This window comes from Abrus precatorius, unplaced genomic scaffold (assembly GCF_003935025.1).
Source record: "Abrus precatorius isolate BTA unplaced genomic scaffold, Abrus_2018 Scaffold0, whole genome shotgun sequence".
Classification (NCBI taxonomy): domain Eukaryota; kingdom Viridiplantae; phylum Streptophyta; class Magnoliopsida; order Fabales; family Fabaceae; genus Abrus; species Abrus precatorius.
Window position 1 is genome coordinate 4117927 of NW_020874290.1, and position 27115 is coordinate 4145041.

General features: G+C 33.5%; 2 protein-coding genes and 2 non-coding genes across 7 annotated transcripts; 1 reads left to right on the forward strand and 3 right to left on the reverse strand.

The window, feature by feature from the left end:
- The first annotated feature begins 487 nt into the window (after positions 1–487).
- LOC113874372 (amino acid transporter AVT1A) lies at positions 488–18988 on the forward strand. 4 transcript variants are annotated; one of them, XM_027512620.1, is made up of 13 exons: positions 488–498; positions 9414–9688; positions 9989–10242; positions 10367–10581; positions 10912–10935; positions 11029–11209; positions 11299–11518; positions 11610–11745; positions 11849–11868; positions 11972–12117; positions 12914–12957; positions 18339–18401; positions 18709–18902. In XM_027512620.1, exons 2-13 carry the CDS (start codon positions 9480–9482, stop codon positions 18799–18801), a joined length of 1605 nt encoding a protein of 534 aa, XP_027368421.1. In that variant the 5' UTR covers positions 488–498; positions 9414–9479; the 3' UTR covers positions 18802–18902. The 4 variants fall into 4 exon arrangements, 3 of the variants coding, with proteins under 3 accessions (XP_027368421.1, XP_027368543.1, XP_027368481.1); XM_027512742.1 differs by having other exon boundaries at positions 11359–11518; XM_027512680.1 differs by lacking the exon at positions 11849–11868 and having other exon boundaries at positions 11610–11749; positions 11938–12117.
- On the reverse strand, positions 1278–2438 carry LOC113852214. The gene has a single exon (XM_027482456.1). It carries the CDS (start codon positions 2436–2438, stop codon positions 1278–1280), a length of 1161 nt encoding a protein of 386 aa, XP_027338257.1.
- A 4803-nt stretch (positions 18989–23791) lies between the features above and the next one.
- LOC113853601 lies at positions 23792–23898 on the reverse strand. The gene has a single exon (XR_003502668.1). It is a non-coding gene; the product is annotated as a small nucleolar RNA R71 (small nucleolar RNA).
- Positions 23899–26738: 2840 nt separating this feature from the next.
- Positions 26739–26845, reverse strand: LOC113853572. The gene has a single exon (XR_003502647.1). It is a non-coding gene; the product is annotated as a small nucleolar RNA R71 (small nucleolar RNA).
- Positions 26846–27115: the final 270 nt, after the last annotated feature.

Consider the following 27115-nt stretch of genomic DNA (forward strand, 5'->3'; position numbering starts at 1 on the left):
GTAAGTTTTCCCTTTAGTAGCTCAAAAGCACTTAAGCACTCCTCATCAAAATTAAAGGAGTTCTCCTTTTCTAAGAGCTTGGTCAGAGGTTTGGTGATTTTTGAGAAGTCCTTGATAAACCTCCGGTAGAAGCCTGCGTGGCCTAAGAAGCTCCGAATTGCTTTGACAGATGTAGGGGGTGGTAGCTTTTTGATTGTGTCAATTTTTGCTTTATCCACCTCAATTCCCTTGCAGGAGATTTTATGACCAAGTACAATGCCTTCTTGTACCATAAAATAACATTTCTCCCAATTAAGTACCAAATTAGTTTCTTCACATCTTTGAAGCACTCTTGACAAATTCTGTAGGCAATGGGAGAATGAGTCACCGAAGACTGAAAAGTCGTCCATGAATATCTCCATGATATCTTCCACCATTTCGTCGAATATAGCCATCATACACCGTTGAAAAGTTGCTGGTGCATTACATAATCCGAATGGCATCCGGCGATAAGCAAATGTTCCGTATGGGCATGTGAAGGTAGTTTTCTCTTGATCCTCTGGTGCTATTGGAATTTGGAAGTATCCAGAGAGGCCATCCAGGAAGCAATAAAACATATGGCCTGAGAGACGCTCGAGCATTTGGTCAATGAATGGGAGAAGGAAGTGGTCTTTTCTCGTTGCGTCATTCAGCTTTCGGTAATCAATACACACCCTCCACCCAGTGACAGTTCTAGTAGGGACCAACTCATTTTTCTCATTAGGAACTACAGTCATCCCCCCTTTCTTTGGAACGACTTGCACCGGGCTCACACACGGACTGTTTGAGATGGGATAGATCATTCCGGCATCCAATAGCTTGATCACTTCTGTTTTCACCACTTCTTTCATGTTTGGGTTTAGTCTTCTTTGTGGTTGCACTACTACTTTAAAGTTAGACTCCATCAAAATTTTGTGAGTGCAAAAAGAAGGACTAATCCCTTTGATGTCAGAGATTCTCCATGCTATTGCTTTCTTGTGCTCTCGGAGCACATTCAGTAGCTGGCCTTTTTGTTCCTGTGTTAGTTTCGAAGCAATGATGACGGGTAACTTGCAACCGTCTTCCAAGAAAGCATACTCTAGATGTTCAGGTAGAACCTTTAGTTCTACTTCTGGTGGTTTGTCAGTGGATGGGCTGGGCTGCTCCTCTGAATTTTGTTCCAGAGCTTCAAAGTTCCTCTTTCTCAATAATGGTTTAGTGGCTTCTAGATGATACCACTGTTCTTGAGTTAGCATGCCCATATTATCTGTTCCTTCTTCCTATATCAAACTTCTCTCCAACGGGTCTGAGATCAAGAATTCCTGTGTAAAATCAGAAACAAGGTTATCAATTACATTAATGAAAAAACATGAATCATTTTGTTTCAGGGATTTTTTCATTACTTCAGGAATTTTGAAAGTTATTTCTTCGTCTCCAACCCTCAAAATTAACTTCCCATCACTCACATCAATGATGGCTTTTGCAGTAGCTAAGAATGGACGACCTAAGATTAAGGGGACCTTAGTGTCCTCATCCATATCAAGAATCACAAAATCGACAGGAAAAATAAATTTGTCCACTTTTACAAGCACATCCTCAATGATACCCCTAGGATATTTAATTGACCTATCAGCTAGTTGAATACTCATCCTAGTTGGTCTAGGTTCTCCCAACCCTAATTTCTTAAAAACAGAATATGGCATCAAATTAATGCTAGCACCTAAATCAGCTAAGGCCCTATCAACTATCAATCTACCAATAAGACAAGGAAGAGTAAAACTCCCTGGATCCTTTAATTTCTCGGGCATCTTGTTCTGTAGGATTGCTGAGCATTCTTCATTAAGTGTTACCATGGCCAACTCTTCCAGCTTCTTCTTGTTCGATAGTAAATCCTTCAGAAATTTGGCGTATTTGGGCATCTGTGCTAAAGCATCAACAAACGGTAAATTTATATGAAGCTGACGAAATAAAGAAAGAAATTTACCAAATTGTTCATCGTCCCTGTCCTTCTTCAATCTAGCTGGGTAGGGGAGTGGAGGTATGAATTCTTTCAATGTAGGTGGTTTTTCTACAGTTTCCTCTTGAACCTTATCTTCCTCTTCAATTGTAGATTTTTCTGCATCTTGCTTTCCATTTTCTTGTAATATTTTGCCGCTCCTTAATGTTACTGCCTTCACCTGCTCCTTAGGATTTGTTTCAGTATTACTAGGTAGGCTCTCCTGGGGTCTTTCTGAGAGGAGTCTAGAGATTTGACCCAACTGATTTTCCAGATTATGGATGGATGCTTGTTGATTTCTTAATGCTGTCTCGATGGATTGAAATCGACATTCTGATGTTTGAATGAATTTGGTCATGAGCTCCTCAAGGTTTGACTTCTTTTCAGTTGGGGGTGGTGGTTGATGTGGAGCTTGTTGAAACCCTGAGGGTGTGTTGTTCCGCATTGGCTGTTGGTTGTTGTTCCATGGTAGGTTTGCATAGTTCCTTCAGCCCGGATTATTCATGCCATTGTAATTTTGGTACGATGGTCTGTTTCCTATCACATTAGCATGTTCTTCCTGAGTAGCTCGACACTCATGAAGTGATAGATCCACGCGGGAGAGAGTTTAACCATTGCTTTGCTCTGCTCCTAAGAGAAAATGGAAATAGCCTCAAGCGGATTGCATCATCAGTAGCTCCATTGATCTTGAAAGTATCACAAATTTCTAGAAAATTTGCAATGTGAGCATTGGGTCTTCGTCTTGTAACCCATCAAACTGGACAAACTGCTGAACCATCTGAATAACATTGGGCTTTATTTCAAAATTCCCTTGCACATCTGGACGAACAATGCTAGACTCTGTCCCTGTTAATGATGGACGAGCATAATCGGACATGGTCCTTGGTTGATCTTCGTTGTTTGCCATTCCTTCCATGTGTCTTTGTGCGTTTTCCCTCTGTACTAGCAATCGCCTCTCTTTCTGAATTTTTCGCGAAGTTCTTTCGATCTCTGGGTCAAATTCAAATAGTTCTTCAGACAGTGCAGTAGAACGGGTTTTGATCATACACTAGAAAAATCAGCTCCTAAAAAGAATGAAAGCAAAATAGTTAAGTTAATTCAAGACTAAAGAAATAAATAAAATTAGTAAATACTTAATAAAGGGAATCCTAATTAAACAGTCCCCGGCAACGGCGCCAAAAACTTGGTGTGTAAAAACTGATCACTGGCAAGTGTACCCGTTGTCGAAGTAATATTATTAAAATTAAAATTAAAGTACCAAGTGTCGTATCCACAGGCTTGTTATTAAGAAACTTTTCCTTAATTGCGTAATTGTTAATAAATATGAGAAATAAACCTTGTTGATGAAATTGCTAAAAGTAAAAGAATAATAAATTAAAAGAAACAGATATTCTAGTGAAAATAAATTATAAAAAATTATGACTAGAGGTATTCAATGTAAAAAGGCAAGTATCTAGACTGTAAATCCCCCTAAGTGTCCAAATAACTGAAATTCTTCTTCAACTACTTAGTTCCAAACCTTATCGCTGCAGGAAATTCTAATTTAAATCAATACCTTTCTCAAGGATAATGATTCCTAACCCTCAATTGATTAATCGGAATCTCTTCCTTAATTAATACCCCTAGGTTGCATTAAGTTCATTATGAATTCCATAATTAGGGTTAATCCTAATACAGAAAACTCACGTCTTTCTATCTTTAGAAATACATTCAAGTCTTTTTAATTGAGCAATGTTAAATTCATGCAAGAATTTTACTCAAATTCAAACAAGAAAACAAGATAGAAGAAAATTGATACTACTCAATTAAACCAAAGAGAAAGGAACATGAAATAGCATTAGAAGAATTCCAGAAAATTTAGTCAATTAGGATTCATTACGTCTAGATACTCAAAGGAAAGTTAGAACCTAAACATCTTGAAATTAAAATTACAAAAGAGATGAATTAAAACGCTTGATCCTATCCTCCTGCCGTCTCTGAGTCTTTCGTCTCCAAAAACTGCCTCCCTTAGGTTTGAGTTCAGTTCTCCTTTTATAGAAATTATCCTAGGGTTAATTTTCTCGCAAAAGTTAAATTTCTGACGCGCGTAAAAGTACACGGTCATGTACACGGCTGTGTATCTGGTCGTGTACATCTCTGGTCTGTGATACTTGGCCTTCACAATCTTTGCACGAAGTACACGCTTATATACATGGTTATGCACATTGACCGTGTATATCTCTGGCCCAGATGATGCATTCCTTGACAACACCAGTGATGTACACGCTCATATACATGGGCGTGTATATGCCCGTGTATATCTCTGGCTGGATATTTCCTTGTTCATTGCATTCCAGTGAGATACACGACCATATACACGGGCGTGTATCTTCCCGTGTATATCTCTGGATTCTTTTTCTTCAATTCTCGACATCTTTAAGGTTTTCATATCCTTGATCCTTTTTCCTGAAATATAAATAAAATGAGATTAATTATAATAATATCTATCAATGAATAGCTTAAAAACTCTCAATTATCATAATATAGGACTAAGTCTTTAGAGCATTTATCAAATGCTATAGAACTGAAAATATTCATTACATAACTCAAAATAACTAAGTCCTATAGCAGTTCTCATCCATCCATGCACTGTGAGCCTGGTACTATTCGTCCTAGTTTCCTGAAAAATGTTGTGTAAGGGTGAGTCTCTACCCTACCACTCATACATTACACATATTCATCCCAAAACACATCTTATCACGATTAAAGAAAACATCATGGCATTACATATCACAATGTCATATAAAGCATATTCTCATCTCAACACATATTATATTCCACAGATTCACAATTTCTTTTACTTTTATCCGCGCTTACCGTGCCCTGTAGCCACAGTTATCCGATGCCTCTATTCCGAGGTCTTACACATCCATGTAAATAGTCGCCGGATGGCCCAATGCAATACGGATACAACGCATGCAATAGACAGCCCCTTAGTAAAGGTGATAGTATCTGTCAATCGGAGGAACTTTGTCAGATGGAGATTGAGATCTTCATTAGGCATGCCTCCAAACTGTATGGAGTTCTGGACCATGGTTAAGAGTGCTAGTTTCAACTCAAAATTGTTTGCCTCCACATTAGGGGCTGTGATGCTTCCAGGGGTGCCTCTAGCAGTAGGTGTCATGTAATCTTGAATTTATCTCCTTCCCTTTGCCATTCTTTGCTTTCTCACTTCTTTTCTTTGTCTACGAACTGTTCTTTCAATCTTCGGATCAAATAAATAAGCTGTAGAACACTTAGAACGAGTGAGCATACATTAAAAGAAATTGTGAAATAAAAAAATTAAAATAAAATAAGAACAAAAATTATAAAATATAAAAGAAAAATTTAACAAAAAACAAAACAGAATTAAAATAAAATAAAACACAAATTGCTCAAATCAATTAAATTTGAGATTTTCTTAATATTGAAAAAGCAACCCTCGGCAACGGCGCCAAAAACTTGTTCGGAAGGCAAGTGTACCCATTGAGAAGTAATAAAGGGTTCTTAAATTAAGTTCCCGAAATATCATCCCACAAGGATTATTTTTCAATTACTAAGAATTTTCTAATTCAATTGTTTAAGCTTCAAAGATACAAGATTAATTAAAAACAAGAATTTATAAAATTAATTATAAAACTAAGACCAAGGAATACAATGCACGTCTTTGTTAAACTTATCGAAGAGGAACCTAGGACATATGGGTTTTCTCATTTAAACCTTTATGTTATTTTTTTGTTTAACTCTAAATTCAATTTCCTTGTGATTACCAATCATTCATACGAATATTATTAATACCCAATGGTCATGCAATATTAATATTCTTTTCGCTAAATTAACATCCCTAATAGTCATGCAAGACATTAATTTAATAAAGCTTTAGGAGCCTATGAACTTGTTAATTTAATAACGGTTAGAAGAGAGAAAGATTGGTTTGGTCCCCCTAATCCTTTGTCTCATTTTACCCTATAGATCTATTAATTAACCAAGGTACGGTCGCCTGACGATATAATTAATTAGGATTAAAAAAGAAGCGCAATAGGATAAAATCTAATCACAAAACGGAAATCAAATTTAGATTCAAACATCAAAATTTCATAAATTCATGAATAATAGTTCCCATAACCCTAGCTATGGACTTAGTTACTCATGGTAAAGAAAAGAACTAAAACAATCATAAACAAAGCCATAATCAAAAGAAATAGCAAACTAGAGTATAGGATGTGTTCCCAGTCTTCAAGTATGATCGCTTGAAGCTCCAAGTCTCGCCAAGCATGTGCCAAGGATCTCGTGCAAGAGAGACGAGATCAGATGTATTCTAGAGCCAAAGCCAAGATGTAAAAACAATGTCTTTTATGATACTTGAGATCTCCTTTTAATAAGGTTTGAAAACCCTAAAGACTCTTGATAATTGGGCTTCTCGCAGATGAGCACGGTTGTGCATGGGCTCGAAGCACCCTCGTGCTTGTTAAAAGGGTCTGGGCGTGCTAACTGCTGCGAAGCTCTAATCTTCCATGAATTTGGGCCCAAAATGCACCCAACATCCACTTGCGGCCTCTTTATACTAAACTGCACAATTAATATATAAAATAAAGTAAAATTCAAATAAAATAAAGGTCAAATATGAATATATGGGCTGTAAAATAGGGTCTAATTACAGACTTATCATGAATCATTGGATGAGTGACCAAATATCAAACATTTAGTGTGCAATGTATTCAAAAAACAAGTAAAAAGAGGGGGTGTTTGTGGTTTCAAATGCAAATTACTCAATCAAAAAATCAAATTGTAAAGTTCAATCAATAAAATATAGTAACCCCTAGTTTATCCATATAGATTATACCCCTATTCCTCTTAAGATTTAATACTTTCTCTTTCTTTGAATTAGGTTAATTTAACAAGCAAGTATCAACCTTAAATTTCCATACGAAACTAAGCAAATCAATAGGCTCCAATCTCTCATCCACAAGATTAAGCAACCTTAGAATTAAACCCAGAATTAAGCAAACCAAGTTCAGAACGGGTTTATTAAGTAATGTCCCCTCATTCAACCATTAATTCAGTTCAAGAGATTGGGAGAAAAGAAATTCATGAAAAAGAGATTCGTATTAACATTAAAAACCTAGAAATTCAAGAATCTATATGAACTCACTAGGAATTACAAGAAAATTAGCCCTCCATGAGGATGGGTCTCACTATTACAAAATGAAAGTAAAGAGAAATCAATAACATCAAGGTGAAAAAAAATCAAAGAAAAGTGAAGAAGAAATGGAATTCAAATCCTAGGTTGGACCCTTGGCCGTCACCCAAGGCTAACCTAGGCTCTCCAAAAGTATCCTAAAACCTTAAAATACCTAAATGGGATTTTTATATTATTTACAATTTCTAAGTTTATTTTTCTTTTAAAAATATATAAAAAAATTAAACAAAATATCTATAAATTGTGGATTCATCAGTAGTTGCAGACGCATTGAGTAGGAAGTCTCTACATATCTCAGCCATGATGATGAAAGAGTGAAAATTGATTAAAGAATTCAAAGATTGAAATTTGATAGTGAAAGTATGACCCAAGAGTCTTTACCTAGGAATTTTGAAGATTAGCAACGATTTCTTCACTCAAGTTTGAGCTACACAATAAGAAGATATGCATTTGCAAGAAATAATGCGACAGAAGAATGAAGACAACGATTTGGAGTTTTCATTGTGATTCAAATGAGTTGAGAAAGTTCAAGAATAGGGTGTGTATCCCTCAAAATGAAGAGTTGAAGCATATGATATTGGAGGAAATGCACAAGAGTAAGCTGAGTTTTCATCCAGGAGCAGTGAAGATGTATCAAGACTTACGAAAGAGCTTTTGGTGGTACGTGATGAAGAAGGAGGTAGCAGAGTACGTTGTGAAATGCTTGACTTGTCACAAGTAAAAAATGGAGCATCAACATATGCAGAGGAAATTGCAACAGTTGAAAATTCTCAAATAGAAATGGGACAATTTCTATGGATTTTGTATCTAGTTTGGCAAAGACCAAGCACAATTATGATGCGATATAAGTAATTGTAGATATGCTAACAAAGACAGTTCATTTTCTATTCAAGGTAGTCAACATGAGGTACAAGTTGGAGAAACTGGCAGAATTGTACATCAAAGAGATAGTCAGACTACATGCAGTATCTACGAGCATCGTGTCTGATAGAGATCTAAGATTTACTTCAAAGTTATGGAAAAGTCCGCAAAAAACTTTAGGGACCATAGTGAAGCTTAGTTCAACATGAAATTGTGAATAAAACTTTATACAAGTTTCAACATGAAAAACCATTTTATAATGTATAACTTTCCATATATATATATATATATATATATATATATATATATATAACTTAATTTTTTGCTTTTAAAATAAGTTATACTAATTTACTTATTGTAGTATTTATTAATATAAAATTTGAATCTATTTAATATTAATAATTAAATAATTAATTAAATATAAAAACAAAATAATAATAACCAAACACTTGACCAAACTTACACAATATATCATATCATTAACTTACTTTAAATTCTTTGTCAAAATGTATTTGTAAAAACAAAAAGCAATTACATATATATTTGTTTTAAAATAAATTTTTAATAAAAAATTAAAAGTATATAAAATTAATAAAACGCACTATTTTTTTTTATTTTTTATGAGATTTAATAAAAAAAAATCAAGTCAGATAGTAATGACCGCAAATATCTATTAGTTAGACAAAATATTGACTTGACATGAAAATTCATATAAAAAAGCAAACTCAGCTAAACATGAGCACATGACTCATCATAATTAAAATATATGTAAAGAAAATATTCCTAACATTTTTTATATTTAAAAGTGACGAAACAATTTAATATATAAAAATAGATGATATAAAGATATGAAAAATGTTAAAAATAATCAAAACACGTGATCTCACAACATAAGAGACTCATGTGATGCAGGTTCTCTTTCCGGTATGTTTGCAAGTAATCTTGGAAGAGGGGATAATAAAATATTAGGGTTTAATTAGTATTTTCTAATTTTTAAATGTTTTAAATAAAATTTATAGAAATGAATCAATGTTTATATTAATTTTTTTAAAAAATATTATATAATTTTAAATTTTAAATTTGAAATATTTACTCTGAAGATGAACGCAAACGCTGACAGTTGCCTCGCCACGTTAGGCTTGTCCAAGCGAACATTTTGTGTCTTTTTAACTCTTTCGCCACCTTCAATCCCCTTCTCGATATTTCTCTGGCACTGTCTGTCCCTTTCACGTTCCCACCCAATCCGTACCATACCCCTTTTCTTTTTCTTTCCTTATTTTATCATCAACAATCAATTATCAATAATAATAATAATAATAATAATAATTTACCAACACAGAGAAATAGATATATTTAACGTAGCTCGGTATTAGTTCGGTTGCTGTGAAAAGGGGTGTTGAGTTTGCAATGATGGTTAATAACAACAAGGAGAAGGAGAGGGACCTTGAGATTATGTTTGATCCGAACGATGAGGATGGCAGCCAATGTGAACAAGAGGATATTGAAGCTGTGAAGTACGAGAGTGATAGTAGCAGTAAAGGTGACAGTGATGATGAGGGGAATGATGTAGCACACCCCCACTCTTTCACTTCTCAGCAATGGCCTCAGAGTTACAAGTACCCTCATCTTTAACCATTGTTTTTCTTTCGCACTTCCAATTTGAATATTTGTTTTTGCTTGATTGTATCTATATGACAAATCCTTACTTCAAACTTATAATAGTTAATGATTTTTATGATTTTTCTACTGTCTGTGGCTAAAAAAAATGTGTGAGGGATGTTGAAATTCTTGTGGTGCGTTTAAGATTGTTTGAATTGCTTTCGCGTCCTGTTATTTTGTTATCAGGTTTATTGCTGAGCTTACTTTTTCCTAGTAACCTGAATGAGCCCAGATATTCTTTTCTTATTTTATGACAGAGAGACTACAGATTCATATACGATTGCCGCAGCTCCAAATTTTGAATCAATCATTCGAGGACCGAGTTTTATATATTCTAGTTTTGGGAATCGTTCGAAGAGTAGCTTAGACATAGATGGAAAGACTCCTTTTCTATCTGCTCCAGAAGGCATTAGTCAATCAACTTGGTGGGAGAAAGCCTCAGTGCAAAGACATTTTACTGGAGAGTTGCCCATTGGATATGGATGCAGCTTCACTCAAACAATTTTTAATGGTACACTGTCTTTTCAGTGCAATCTGTTACTGTATCTTTGAACATCTAATTTTGATATGTGCATGCTCTTATTGAACATTTAATTTTGAATGGTACTTGCCAATTTCTTTTTCTACCATGGCAGGGATTAATGTGATGGCTGGAGTTGGCCTTCTATCTACCCCGTATACAGTGAATCAAGCTGGGTGGATGAGCATGGCAGTAATGCTTCTTTTTGCTGTTATTTGTTGCTATACAGCTACCCTTCTGAGATACTGCTTTGAAAGCAGAGAAGGAATCATTACCTACCCAGATATAGGAGAAGCTGCATTTGGAAGATATGGCCGTATTGTTGTATCAGTGAGTTTATATCTTTAATCTAATCAATTGAAAATTGTTGTGCAGTGCTTGTTACATGGTGTTCACAAGTGTCAATTGGGCACATGCTAGATGATCATTCTGATTATGTTCTTTTACCATGGTCTTTGATGATGTTCGCTCATTTTGACCATTGAACAATTTATGTCTTAAGGCTCTGACACAATTTACTGCAGGATGATTTCTCTGTTTTTTTTCTTGCTCTAAACCATATCATAGTAGTGAGAAAGAATGATAACACGTAATCTTTTTCATCGATGAACTGTTTTTGCATTTTTACTGATCTATGTTTACTGATTATACCTGTTGCAGATCATTCTGTACACTGAATTATATGTAAGTGTTCCAACCTTCTTCTTTTGTTTCCTTTGAGAACACCTGTATTTTGTTGCTCCACTCCATATATATAAGCCCTTTTTGCTAATGCAGTCATATTGCGTTGAATTCATCACGTTGGAAGGAGATAACCTCACTAGCCTGTTTCCTGGAACATCCTTAGATCTGGGTAGTTTGCAGTTAGACTCTGTGCACTTGTTTGGGGTTTTGACTGCACTTATTATTCTCCCTACAGTTTGGTTGAAGGATCTTCGTTTAATCTCTTATCTATCAGGTGATCTAAAGTCTAAAAGCAGATCCCTTCTGTTTTTCCAAATTTACAACTTAGCATGTCTTTATTGGAGCTTTTATTGCAATCTGCAGCTGGAGGAGTTGTTGCAACACTTTTGATTGTTATCTGTGTGTTTTCTGTTGGTACAATAGATGGTGTTGGATTCCATCACACTGGTCAATTGATAAAATGGAATGGTATTCCATTTGCTATTGGTGTCTATGGATTTTGCTTTGCAGGTCATTCAGTTTTTCCAAATATTTACCAGTCTATGGCTGACAAAAAACAATTTACCAAAGCAGTAATAACATGGTATAGTGCCTGATAACTTTTCTATCACTGGCAATACACAACCGATTTGACTTCCTTTTTCTGATTCCTGAACTCGTTTCTTTGCGTACAGTTTTGTTTTGTGTGTTTTGATATATGGAGGCGTTGCAGTCATGGGATTTCTCATGTTTGGTGATGGCACATTGTCTCAGATAACATTGAATATGCCACCAGGTTCATTTGCTTCCAAAGTTGCATTGTGGACAACAGTGAGTTTTGAGAATTCTTTTGGTCCCTTAGATGTAATTTTTAGTTTCTTCCTGGTAGACAATAACTTAATTTCTCTTTTTATGTTATGTTCTCTTCTTTCAGGTCATTAACCCATTCACTAAATATCCTTTTTTCCAAAACTATGTTTATGAAAGTATAGAATATGGTCATGGTTTGACCAAATTCAGGAGTCCTTTTGTTTGCCTTTTCCTTAATAATGAACAAATATGCTTTGTTGATGAACCCACTGGCAAGGAGTCTAGAGGAGTTGCTGCCGGATAGAATTTCAAGTACTTATTGGTGTTTCATTCTTCTTAGAACAGCACTTGTTGCATCTACAGTTTGTGTTGCCTTTTTGGTTCCCTTTTTTGGTACGTATTAGACTCTGTCTTTAAATCGCATTTATTTTAATGTCACTGCCCAATAGTTAGTTGAGGCCACCTTAGAAAATAACATAACTTGAGATGTTTTCTGTTTTCTGTCCATGTACTTATTATTTAAATTTTCTTTTTCATTTCTGTCATATTTGGTTTTTTCAATCAAAATCAAAATATAAACAATGATGAAGTTTGTCTTTTACAAATTTGAAAACAAAACCGTCAACTCTGTTTAACTGGCCTGAGACTTTTAAGTTTGCCTTTTACATATTTTGTTTTTCTACTGGCTGCTGTTGTCTATGTCTGATCCTAAAAAATGAAATAAAATAAATGAAAGGCCAAAAATTTAAATATAAAGGATCAAGCAAAGAAATAAAGATTTGTGGCATTTAAAAAAATAAAGAAAAAGGAGCCCAAGCCTTGACAATAATAATAAAAAAGAACATGAGATAGAGGCCCAACTTCAAGTATAAACCCAAGCCAAGAAAAATACAGTTAAAAGGTAGTCACATTTAAGTAATAGGTCAGTCTAGCTTTAAGCTCATACTCTGCCAATCACTTAGATTGGGCCTGCACTAAAATCTTAAAAAAACTAACTATTTATTAATTTCTTTTTGTGTGCCTTGAGTAATGTTTAAAAATCTTTAATTATTATATTTTTGTTATTTCTTCCAATTAAAAAATACGTCATAACATTTTTTTATAAAAAAATATATATTTAATTTCAAAACTAGTGATACGTGTTAGATGAACTGTAAATGTCTCTAATATTATTTTATTACAATTTCAGGGCTTGTTATGGCATTAATTGGTTCACTCTTTAGTATACTTGTGGTAAGAAATACATTTCTCCCTCTCTCTCTTCCTTAGTGTGTGTGTGTCTTCATCACAACTATGATATTTGTACTACCAAAGCTTAATATATTGTTTGGAAGAAATTAAAAAGTCATGATTATTTAAGATTGCATGAGTTTCATTGGTTGAAGGAAAATCCTCTTCCATGTGATGACATATCTTGAGTCTACTTAGTTTATGGTTTCCACTTAATATTACTTAGTTTTTGTTATATAAATCACCTTAGTAATACTACTTTTAGAATTGTAGAGAGAAAAGGAATGATGAAGACAAGATTGTTTTGTACTTTCTTTGACTATACTTTTTTTTCTTAATTGTTACATTGGTAGTTTTGGGAGAAAGAAAAAGTAGGGATCTTTTATTACAGAACAAAATCTTAGCTTTGTACTCAAAAGTGAGTGCAGATTGAGAAAAAAATAAAATACTAGATAACACCCGAAATTAGAAAGATCTAGGAGCATGTTTGATTTCTGTTAGTTCGAATTAGTTACGAGGGAAGTCAGTGGGAGAACTATGGGGTTTTTAGTTGAGAATTATAACGAAAATCGGAAAGTCTGTAGCACCTATAGCATTGTATTGCAATTAAAGAATCTCCTGATGATGCACTTGTAACTCCGGTCCCCAGATAGCTCGTGGTAAAGGCTAAAGATGTGTAGCCCCCTAAGACATCCTTCTTTAAAAGGCATACATGAACAATTGTTGTCTGAATGCTACTCCACCAACCTTAACCCTGTAAAGGGCCCATGCCAACTTCTCATTTCACTTCTTAATTAAAGACTTCAATCTTTACTGTTGGATTTTTAGATTGTTGAGATCTCATGTCGACTACAGATATGGTCAAGGTAACTCTAATAAAGGCTAAGACAATCGTCAACTAGTATGTTGCCACTCTATAATCTAGCAAAACCCTTATCTGTCCTCTTTTTATAATGCCTTCATCAATTATTGAAGTGATGCAACTAACTTGGACTGTATCCCCTGTAAAAACATATATTTTGCTTCCTTTCTTAATTTTTAGCATAAACTCCTTAAAGTTGTCCATGTAACTACAACTTTAAATCCTTGCACAGTATCTGAGTTTTCACCATGTATTTGTTCCTAACTTCATTAAGTATTGGATATTGGAGTGTCTCTTTGATTGGAAATTCCAGCATGATTTAACTGATGAGAGATTAAATTGTAATATGTACCATTATCAATTAGAATTTTCACTTCTCTTGTATTAGTTCCCCCCTACTCCCAAAGTTTCAAAGACTTCTTGGGTGTGAATCGAACCATGGTTTGTAAGTCCAATTAACTTGTTATTTCTTGCTGATCTTCATCTTCCATGGTGTCCTACTCGTGTATCATCTATTTCTTCCAAAATAAACACCGTAAATAGTTTATTTTTTAATACATGTACAATGTAATAGTTTTCATCACATGTGAAGCACAACCACCTTCCTCCTACTCTCCCTATATTTACAATTTGGTAATGTTTGTAGACAAGTGTACCCTTCAAAAAGAAATAAAAGGTTTAAAATTGAGTTTCCAAGTTATCGTCTCATAGAGATTATTTTCTAGTACCAAGAACACATCGATTTAATTATTTAAACTGAAAAGGTGGATAATGAATTAAAAATAAGAGGAATTTAAATTCAGAGGGAAATTAAAAAGATACGAAAGTAAGTTTTGGCAAAAATTAGGTGAGAAGAGCTTAGGGTATATGGTTTCACCTATTACACCACTCTATGTTTTCTTTAGTCTAATTTCAATATTAGTTTCCTTAATATTTACTAACCACCCATACTTATTTCTATTAAACACCTAATGATCATGCAATGTCAATATTCTTTTTTCTAAGCAATTACTCCTAATAATCATGTAAGGCAAAATACAGAGAAAGCATAAAGAGCCTATGTGTTTGTTAATTCAATAACGGTTAAAAAAGAATTAAGTTTGATTTGTCTAACCTTTTGTTCTGTTTATCCTATATTTTCATTAATTACATGTGGTATGACTGTTTATAATGCAACTAATTATGAGATGCTAAGGATGATTAATTCTTAACATACAAAATTCAATTTGATAGGATAAAAACTAAACGTTAAAAAGAAACCAACATCATTATTAAACATAAAAATCACATAAAGTATGCAATAAGATCTGCCATAGTCCTAGCTATAAATTTAGCTACTCATAATAATACAAACAACAAAAAACATGATAAACAAATCTATAAACACAAAGGAGAATTTGAACTAAAAAGGCCTCAAAGTGAAAAGGATGGAAGTAGCTCTCGTTCTCCAAGGAGCACTCAATCACTAACTCGGACTCTGAAGGGACATTGGTTGTCTTTGTCAATGATCTTCAATAACTCTCGTTCGTTGATTAAGTCATAACTTAGGAGAAGAGATGGTATGTAGAAGATGTCTCTTGCAAGAGCATAAAGCCTTTTTATATAGAATGTGCATTGAGTTCCCCAATCGTCACTTGATTTTCAGCAGTTGAACTTTATCTTTTTGAATGGAAATCGATTTTACCAACTTTTCGGAATCTTAATTGAAACCTCCTTTGATTTCTCTGAACTCGATTTAGATTCAAATTCTCAAAATTGAAAAATTAAATTTCAAAATTTGATCCTAGATTAAATTAGCATAGCACGGTCATGCTAGATATTGTTTGAATTCAGCATGGCCATGCATTATCGAGAAACACACCCTTGACGTGTGCAAAGCATGATTGTGTTTTCTTGCGTGGTCAGTTGCAATTATTCGATTTTTGCTCACCCCCTTGTGATTAGATCATCTCTTGGAACTTGAGCTGATAATCTCTTTTGTTTTATTAACATTACATTTCCTTCCCAATTCCCAGTTGAATTACAAGGGTGAGAGACGAAATCGCAACTAGAATGTAAGAGATAAGGCACAACATGTAGATCATATTAAAATTTTAAAATAATGTTTGTTGGCTATAATCAATCACCATGCAAAATAACCATAGGGGTTTTGAATAGGCCAGGGCTCTACCTTGCTCCCTGGTGACTAAGGTTTCAACACCACAATAAACCTTAATATTTAAGGTTGTTGCAGAGAGAGAGAGAGAAATGAATAGACATATGATGAATCGGTGTGTTGGAATACAACATGGAGCTATCTATATATAATAATGCTCAATGATTACATAATATTGCATGACATATGATATTTTGTTATCTATGATTTTGCTGTCTTCATAGTTACCTTATTTACATAGTTACTTTATTTATATTATTTTCAACACTTCTCCTCAAGCTGGAGCATATAAATCATATGCACTAAGTTTGTTACATTTATAACCAATACGACGCCCCTTGAAGATTTTGTAAAGATATTAACTGATCAACAGAGTTGACAAACCGAGTAAAATTCCCCAAATAAATTATTTTCTTTAATGAAGTGACAATCTATTTTAATATATTTGGTTTGCCATGAAAGATTGGGTTTAAGGCAGTATGTAGAGTAGCCTATTATCACAAATTAGGCTCATTTAGTGTCCTTTCTCCTTTAGCAACTATTTGAGTAATATGAGCTTACAAGTGGCTGAAGCCATGGCTTGATTTTCCTCCTCTACACTTGAGAACACAACAATGCTTCATTCTCACTTTTTCAAGAGATCAAGTTGTCACCAATGAAATGTATTACCCAAAAGTTGATCTATCTATAAGAGAACATGTTCATCTACATCTGCATAGCCCACAATTTGAGTTTATCTTGATATATTTTAATGATAAAAGTAACTGTATCTTAATGTTCTTTACTAGGAGAGTTGAGAAATTGACCCACTCAATGTTCCTTATTAGGAAAGTTGAGAAATTGACTCACTACACTTACAGCATAGGAGATATTAAGACGAGTGATAGTGAGATAATTTATTTTCTCAACTTGTCTTTTGTATTTCTCTAAATCTACCGAGGCTACTCCTATGTTGGTACGAGTTTGATATTAGGGTCCATAGGAGTATCAATGAATTTGGCACTCATCAGCCTTATCTCTTCTTTGATGTCTATGGTATACTTCCTCTTAGAAATTAGAATAACAATTTTGGATTGAGCTACTTCTATCCTAAAAGCATTTAAGTCTACCAAGGTCCTTTGTTTGGAAGTGATGGTAGAGACATTGCTTTATCTATGAAATTCTGTAGTGGTTACTACCTATGATAGCTAATATTGTTAAATTCGAGAGCTTAAGTAAACTTGTGGAGTGCTTGTAAACTTGACTCGTAAACTCCTCATGCAAAAGTAAATATTAAAAAAATAAAAAACACGTTCAAATAGTCAAATCAATACAATGGTAAAGTCATAAAACAAGTTAAAATCACATATAGGACCAAATGTTCAAATCTAAATGTCATAGTACACAAATTTATGAGGTGAATGACTAAGAATTTCAAACAAAAGGAACAAACAAGTCATCATCTTCAAATCTTTAGTCCTTCAATATCATCATCATTACTAATTTCATCACTATCACTATCACTATCATCATCATCATAATTTTCTTTTTCCTATGGTAAAAGAGGTTCTTCAATATTAGGATTAAAGACTAAGTCTTTCATGCCATTTAAAGTTGGATTGCTTGAAATTCCAACTTCTTCAACATTGCTACCTTTGTCATTTAAAGATTGTTGTTCAAGTTTAGCAATGTCTTCTTCTACTTGTTCCTTGTCAGTTATTCATTCATCATCAAGTTGAATATCACCAAAGGGAATGATAAGATTTATTTTTATTTGTTTAGTTCTTAATTTTATTGTTGGACATCACATAAACCAAATCATTCATATTTTTTTCATGCAATCAATTTCTTCTCTTTGTATAAACTTAAAGATAATAGCACAATGGCCAAAATAAGCTTATTAGTCAATATTTTAAACAAAGAAAACTTAAAAAAAATAAAATAGAACTTCATTTACTATTTCAAATAAACTCTAATTTCACTCACATCCAAAAGAGGTACAAGTCAAGCTAAGAACACGAATTGTAAACTATTTTAGCTCTGGACATTCATCCCTATAGAAGTTCCATCATATTCCAGGCAGTATAATTTTCCTATTCAACTTTGCATCATCAAGAACAAAAAGACCTAGAGCATAATAATCAGGAGTTTATCTAACCTAGGACATACTTTGTGAACAAAACAAGTAGAACTAAAGACTCAAGTTCACTTGATTTCTTTTTGTACTGTACAACTTGTATTTATCATTTTGTAATGTTTGTTGGGATGAACATAACTTGAACTATATTTTTTCAAAATTCCTTGTGCTTTACCTTATTTTTATTATTTAAGTTTTTGTGAGCAATTCCAATGAAAGTGCTATCTAATTTTTGCTATTTTATTTTCCAGTCAGCGATAATGCCAAGTTTATGTTTTTTGAAAATTATTGGAAAAAATGCTACAAAGACACAGGTAATAATACCACTATCTTGTATTTTTATTTTTTTTTCTCTATGAAAGAGTACCTCGTCGAAATGCTAATGTGCTTCTAATGTTTTTGGTCATAATCATCGTATAGTTTGCAGAAGGAAACCAGCCAAACCAATATGAATTTTTTTTTAAATTTAATTTGGAATCCTTATCTTATTAGGCCATAAACTGCTGACTGAATATTTTGTACCGAATGCCACATATAAGTAAACGATAGTATGGATATTATCCTCCAACTACCTTTTACATTCCTTTTATTAACAATCAACTTGTTTGCTGACAACATCAGGTTGCACTTAGCGTCACAATTGCTACATTGGGAATCATTTGTGGACTCGTTGGAACATATTCCTCTCTCTTGAGTATTGCGGATAGTTACTGAGACCTTTAGTCTTTTACTGGATGGTGGTGTTGAGTGTTAACCCCGCGACAAATGGTTCTGTTTGGCGTTAATGTGGCGACTAGTTTACTTTTGGTTATTATATGTGTGAATTTATGCATATGTATGAATTTAATAAAGCAATTATTAAAAAAGATGATATTTTATGAGGAACGAAGATATTTAGTGGGACTTTTACAAATTAAAATTTGATTAGTTTTTTTAATACATTAGAAATAAATCACAAAAGGCCTAACAATTGGCATTCATATGGAGGAAAAACATCCAGAATTAACACAAAAACAGCTTAACGCACTGTCAATCCATGTAATACAAAGTGAGAAAAGTATGGTTCAAGGATTGTAGTCAAAGTTCAACGATACATACAATTTTTTTTTTTTAAGTAAACAGTTTAAAGATATACAGCAGAATATAACTATAAAAGGTAACTCAAGTTACTTCAGAATCTTAAGTAAATGACTATAGAAGTTAGTGTTTAACTGCAGTAACATGGAATCAAGATAAGAAATCAAAAAACAAAGATGGTTAGGAATCAGAATACTCTCTAAAATTGCCCTTCATGCAGAAAATAAATTTTCTGATTCAACTCTAACAAGTGTAGTAAAGTTCAATGCTTTGGTAACTTTACACTAATTTTTAACTAAAAAAATCTAAATGTCAACTAAGAATAAAATTTAGGCTCAAGAATTAATAACAATTTGATAGGAACTGAATGCAAAAATTAGATTAATAGTCTAACTAAAGAATTGATCTTTGATTTATACACAAAATAGAAAACTTACAATAGCAAAAAGAACAAGGAAAACTACTGAGAATTAGATAACCTTCAATCTTGTGGCAACAACCACTCCAAATTACTCCAAATATTTCCTGCCTTCTACCCTTTTGTCTATCCTTTTATATTACCTCTTCACTCAGTTGATTCTCACATCTTTCATGCCATCTCCTTTATGCCACGTATTCAGTTTGTTAGGTGACAATGGTGATTCAATTGTAATTGTGTTTTATTTGTTGTGAAATTTTCAAATTTTTAATTGGTTATATTTTAGTAGTGAGGAGAAAACTTATCCTTACTTATATTTTTAGGAATAGATCCAGGGAGGTATTTACTGTAGAGAACACGATATAGTATAATATTTCTTTTGATTACCCTATTAGTAGTAGGATCTATCACACTCTCTGTCTGTATATATACAGAGAGATTGTTAGAACATTAGTTGTGGTCAATTATGTATATTTCTTCCATGACTTCAACTATCTTGGAAGACTGAATAGATTTACTCGAGAGCAGATAACTGGCACAAAGGTCATAACTAACATTGGAGATCATAGGAAGAAATGGAAGAACTAGAAGGCTAGTTTGATGAAGATTGATCCAGACTAGGATCATATTCTTCGAATTTTAATGTAGGAATGATCTTCTCATTAGGACTTGAATAATTTTCATTACGACTTGTAAATATTGAGTAGCCTGTGCCAACTTGAACTCCATGTAGTAGTAGATTTACTTTAAAAAATAATAAAAACATAAAATTTAAATTTAAAATAATCTTTGAAACTTACCTAAAACCCAATTTATTTCACTAAAAAAATATAATAATAAAGAACAATCAAGTTTTCCAAAAAAAATTCTTGCAACTTTTGCAACTTATCCTAAACCTAATTTTAAGAAAAGAACTACGTGGCTTTGATTCTTCTGTTGTACACGGAAGATACGTAGGATCGGAAACTTGACTCGTTAAATCTAAAATCTTTTAAAAATTTTTATTCTAGGTCTAATTTATTTTTAAAATTTTTTTTAACTAAGAGTAATTTCAAATAATTCTCTTAAAAAAATAAAATTGTTATGTTTATTTTTAAAAAAGTAAATAAATAAAACACCAAGATAAAATTTTTTAAGATACATTTCTTCAATATGAAAATGCAAAAAAAAAAAATGCATAATATTTTATAAATAATCCATTCTTCCAATTCAAATTAATTTTTTTATTTCTTTATTAAAAAAATATAAAAATAAATTTTCACTTTAGTTGAATTTTTTTATAAATTTCCTTAATAAAAAATGCAAAAAAAAAAGAATAATATTTGATAAACAATTCATTCATTCAATTTAATTTAATTTTTAATTGTTTCTCTTTGTTTAAAAAATATAAAAAATGACATTATTATGTTTTTTTTAAAATAAAGTATTAAGACAAGTTCTATTTTTTAATATATTTCTTTAATACAAAATTAAAAAAAAAGAATAACATTTTCATAAATAATTCATTCTTTTAATTCAAATAAATTTTTAATTGCATTCTTTATTTAGCGCACGTGTGTATGTGGATTGATTGAAGGTGCAGTGGGCGCACCTTTGTATACTTGTTGTGTTATGACTATTATGTGGGCTGATTGCGTAGTGTGTTGCTAGAAAAAATTAATTGGTGCTTCATACCATAGATGGTTGCCGGTTAGCCCCCGCCTCACGAATACAATGTGCGCTCATGGGCCTCTTAACAAAGGTATTGGTCAGAGGTCGAGTCAGGAGGAGAGTGTGTGGCTTGTGGTGCATCCACGCCTACTGATGGTGTCACCACCTGATGAATCCATATTTTACTAGTATTTTACAATAGTTTTTAGTGCAATTAATAAAGAAAACATGCTAGAAATAGTAGAAAACCCTTAAAAAAATAATAAAATGTTGCATGTCACTTTTAAACATAGTTATTTTAAAATTCATTGATTTTCTATGTAAAAAGTGACAATTCAAGTATGCTTTTGTAGGGAATTCTGAGCTAAGTTCATGAGGATTGGATGATCAAAGGAAAAATAGAAGAAAAGTAGCAAAAATTGGAGGAAAGAAGTTGATAATTGAACTATAGTCTCTGAGTGATCACTTTCGCTGGTGAAAGTGATCACTCCAGAACCATAAAATGAAGAAGAGTTTCTGCGTAATCACTTTTGCTGGCAAAAGTGATCGTTCCAGAGAGGTTGCATTGAGAAGAGCTTCTGCGTAATCACTTTTTCTGGAAAAAGTGAGCGTTCTAGAGAGTCCTCCAAGAAGAGTTGTTGCGCGTGTTCACTATTATCCACAAAAGTGAACACGCGCAAGAAGGTAGTCTCTGCTTGTTCATTATTTCTAGCAGAAGTGAACACGCGCATGACATTAGTAAGGGAAGCTTCTGCGTGGCTACTATTTTCAGCAAAAGTGAACACGCGCAAGTGGAAATGAAGAATTAGCCTCTGCGTGATTACTATTGCTGGCAAAAGTGATCACACCAGCAGAGCGAAAATTCTATAAAAGACAGTTAGCTCAGGAATTTAGGGGAGAATTTTTTGGTTCATTTTTTATATTTTTCCGTTTTGTTTTTGTTGTTAAGAGAGTCAGAGAGGGAGATTGAGAACAAACACCAAGCTTCATTTATTGAGGGATCAGATTGGAGATTGGCTTGAAGATGTTTCTTCTTTGTTCATTCTCTTTTTCTTTTCTCTTCTCTTCTCTTTTTGTAATGTTTGCTTAAACTCTTTGTGGTTAGGAACTGTGAATCTAAAATAGAAATGTTGAATTGATTTTGGATCTGAACTTTGAGTTTTGGATTGGATTGAGTGATTGATTCTGCTGTTAAAGTAGTGATTGAATGGAAATTTGATCAACTAATCATAAAGGAACTCTTATCAATGGGAATTGAATTTGTTTGTCAGATCTGAATTAATTGCCAAGGTTATTAGTTTCTTAGGGATAAGATATCTTAATCTTGCAATCTTTTGGTTTCTCAAACTTAATGCAGCCTTTGATTGGATTAGATCTAAGGGATTAGAGTGATTTGATTAGATGCTAGATTCATTGAGGCAAGGGATTGTCCTTTGATTAATACAACGTGAAACTGATTGTCATTCCATCTAAATGCTTGAAAGTTTAGAACTTTATTGATTCAATGTTGAAGTTTTGGTGAAACAATTTCCTAGCTACTCTTTTTACATCTGTTTACTATATACTTTTATACTAACTGTTCTGTTTTACTTTCTAATTTCATTTTTGATACATTCATACCAAATCCATATGAAAATTGTAAAGCTCAACTAATTGTGATCTTGTGAAGTGGTAATTGAGAACTTTATTCCCTGAGGACGATACTTGGAATTCAATTTGATTCTAAGATTTTTTATAACTTGCTACAACAACACTAGTACACTTGCTAGTCAGTTTACTTACAGTGCAACAACAGTTGTAAATGTAATAGGTTTTTGGCGCCGTTGCCGAGGAATAATTTGTTTCAATATCATTAGTAACAGGAAAATAACTAGATTGAGCATTTGTTTCTTTAAATTTTCTACAAATATTACATTACATGTGCAGTTTTCTGTTTTCATTATACTATATCTGTGTTTAGTTGTATATGCGTGTGGCAAAAACAAAAATAAATCTACTCTTGTCTTTGATCCTGACATTGATAGAACTCTTAGGAGATTAAGGAAAGAGACTAAAGCAGAGAGATCTTTAGGAAGTGACAGTGATCTAGAGGTTATACATTCTTCAGAATTTCAAGTCACTCCTTTTGCAAATAGGAAACATTCACCTTTTAGACAACCAACTCCAAAATTTGAAATGGCAGAACAACATAGAATGAGAACACTAGGAGATTATGCAATTCCAGATATGCAAGGCTATAATTCTTCAATTGTTAGACCAACCATTCAAGCCAATCATTTTGAGATAAAACTAGCCTTACTTCACCTAGTGCAGCAAGACCAATTTTTTGGTGGAATTTCTGATGATCCTAATCTACATATTTCTAATTTTCTATAGTTGTGTGATATTATAAGGATGAATGGAGTAAGTGAAGGTGCTATAAGACTGAGGCTATTTCCATTTTCTTTAAGAGACAAAGCCAAATGTTGGTTACAAGCACAGCCTCAGGGAAGTATCACCACATAGACTGAACTTGTGAATAAATTTCTAACAAAATATTTTCCTCCCTCAAAAGCTGCTAAGCTGAGAGGAGAAATAACATCTTTTGTGCAACAGGAAGGAGAATCACTTTATGAAGCATGGGAAAGATATAAAGAATTGCTGAGAAGATGTCCACATCATTGTATTCCAGAATGGATGCAGGTGGAAACTTTTTATAATGGAATGAATGTAGTAACTAGAACTATGATTGATGCAACTGCAGGAGGATCTTTGAGCATGAAATCCTTGGAAGAAGCCCAAAGAATCATTGAGATGATGGCTTCATTCATGTATCAGAATTTCAACTTGAGGAATACAAGAAGAGGCAATGAATATGAAGCAAAGATGATAGAAACTTTTCTTGCATAGAATCAGCTGCAGAACCAATTATTTTCTGATCAAATAGCAGCTTTGACTCAGCAGATTAATAATTTGCAGACTCGAAATGTGGTAACAAGTCAGTTAACATGCGATTTTTGTGGAGGGAATCATGCTAATTGATGAATCCATATTTTTACTGATATTTTAGCATAACTCTAGCTCATTTAATAAGGAAAATATATGAAGAAAGCAGAAAAACTCAGAAAAAGAGAATGATTGAAAGTTTTATTTCAATTTGTAGTTATTTTCGCATTTGTAGAATTTATGCTTAGTTCTTAAGGAATTTATCTTGTTTTGAAGGAATAATCTGAGCAAAAGTCATGGAAATGGATTATCAATGGAAAGGAAGAGGAAGAATGACAATGTTGGACACCAAAATACAAGAATTATGGGATGCAGCCTGGGCGTGATCACTATTGTTAGTGAAAGTGATCATTCCAGAGCCTAAAGGAGAAGAAGAGCTTGTGCGTAATCACTTTTATTTACAAAAGTGTGCGTTGCCAGTGTGCGTTATCACTTTCGCCAACGAAAGTGAACGTTCTAGAGAAGACTCTATTCCTAAGGAGCTGCGCGTTGTCACTTTTGCCAACAAAAGTGAGCGTTCCAGAGACACTTGTATCAGGACAGCTTGCGCGTGGTCACTATTACTCACGAAAGTGATCCCGCGCAGCCCTTGACCTCCTGCGTTGCCACTATTATGAATAAAAGTGAATGTTCCAGAGAAGCCTTCAACTTTGCAAGTTACGCGTGGTTACTCTTGCTCTTGAAAGTGAACACGCGCACTACATAAAGCTTCTGTGTGGTTACTCTTATGAAGTAAAGTGACAACGCGCAAAACTAGGGTTTCTATATATACATGATTGAAGCGCGAAAACTCGGGTCTTTTGCTTATTTTCTGTTTTGTTAGTTAGATTCTCGTTGAGAGAGAGTGGAGAGAAGATTAGGGTCGAAGCTTGAAGCTCCAAGAAGAGGGATCAGATTGGAGCTCGTGGCCATGGCTGCTCTGCATTCTTCTTCATCTTCTTCTTCTTCTTTCTCTGTTTTTGTTGCAATGTGTGCTTAATTTCCCATAGTTAGGGGTTTATGGAACTCGAATTGATGTATTGATTCGACTTTATCTTCTGAACTTTAAGTTCTTGGATTAATTGAGTTGTTAATTCTGCATTTCATGCAATCTTTGAATGGAAATTTATTTGATTAATCAAGAGGAATCTTTACCAATGGGAATTGAATTGTTTGCTCCGATCTGAATTGGCAACCAGAGCTTAGGGATTTCTTAGGGATAAGGAGACCTAATTCTGCAATCTTATAGTTCTAATTCTTAATGCAACCTGAAATTGAATCTCACCTAAGGGATTAGGGAGGTTTAGTGGATTGTTAGGGTCAATGAGTTAAGGAATTAACCTTTGGCTAGGTATATGTGAAACTGATTGTCAATTATTCAATTGCTTGAATGTTCAGAGGATTTAATTGGATTGATATTGATATTCTTGTGAAGTAAATTCCTAACTATCTTTCATTGCTATTTCATTTCATCACAAATCTTATACTCTGTTTTTCTGCAAGTTCTTTACTTTAATTGCTTTGGTTTATTGCTGTTATATGTCACAAATCTCCTTCCAAAATTCGTATGGCTCAAATGGTTATAATTCTGTGAAGTGGTACTTGAAACCTAAATTCCCTGTGGAGACGATATTCTGATCTTAAATTTACTTATCACTTGCTGCAATCCTAGTGTACTTGCTAGTGTTAGATTGCGAACAAGTTTTTGGTGCCGTTGCCGGGGAATTTGAGTTTCAATATCATTAGTAACATAAGAATAGCTAGATTGAGTATTTTATTCTCTGAATTTCTGTAGTATTAGTCTGTAGTTAGACATTTTGTCCATTCTGCATAATTCTGCAACTTTTAAACTTGTGTTTCAATTACTTTTACTGATATTTGCTGCATAATTTTCATGGTGCGGTTCTGAATACTAACTTGTAGTTTACTTTTTCTTCATTTTGAATTGTATATGTGTGGCAAAAACAAAAATAAATCAACTCTAGTCTTTGATCCTGACATAGACATAACCTTAAGAAGATTGAGAAAAGAGTCTAGAGCAGAAAAAGCCATAGGGAGTGATAGTGAGTTAGAAGCTGTCCATTCTCCAGAATCTCAGAGTAATCCTAGAGTGAAAAGAACACCTACATCTTTGAGACAACTAAATTCAAAAATAGAGATGGCAGAACAAAATAGAATTAGAACATTAGGGGACTATGCAATTCCTAACATGCAAGGTTTTAACTCTTCTATAATCAGGCCAACTATTCAAGCCAACCATTTTGAGATTAAACCTGCCTTGTTACACTTAGTCCAACAAGATCAGTTTTCTGGTGGAAATTCTAATGATCCTAACTTACATATTTCAAATTTTTTACAGCTATGTGACACCATAAGAATAAATGGGGTTAGTGAAGAAGCCATCAGACTGAGACTATTTCCTTTATCCTTGAGAGATAGAGCAAAATGCTGGTTACAAGCTCAACCACAAGGAAGCATTACAACTTGGACAGAACTTGTGAACAGGTTTCTAACCAAGTACTTCCCTCCATCCAAAGCTGCTAAGCTGAGAGGAGAAATTACATCCTTTGTTCAACAAGATGGAGAATCATTGTATGAAGCTTGGGAAAGATACAAAGAATTGCTAGGAAGGTGTCCACATCATTGTATTCCAGATTGGATGCAATTGAAAACTTTTTATAATGGGATGAATGCAGTAACAAGAACAATGGTTGATGCTGCTGCTGGAGGTTCATTAAATACAAAGTCCTTGGAAGAAGCTCAGAGGATTATTGACATGATGGCATCTTCAATGTATCAGAATTCAAACTCAAGGAATCAAGGAAGAAACTCTGGTCATGAAGCTAAAGTTCTGGAAACTTTTCTTGCACAAAATCAGCTACAAAATCAAATGTTTTCAAAACAATTAGCTGCCTTAAC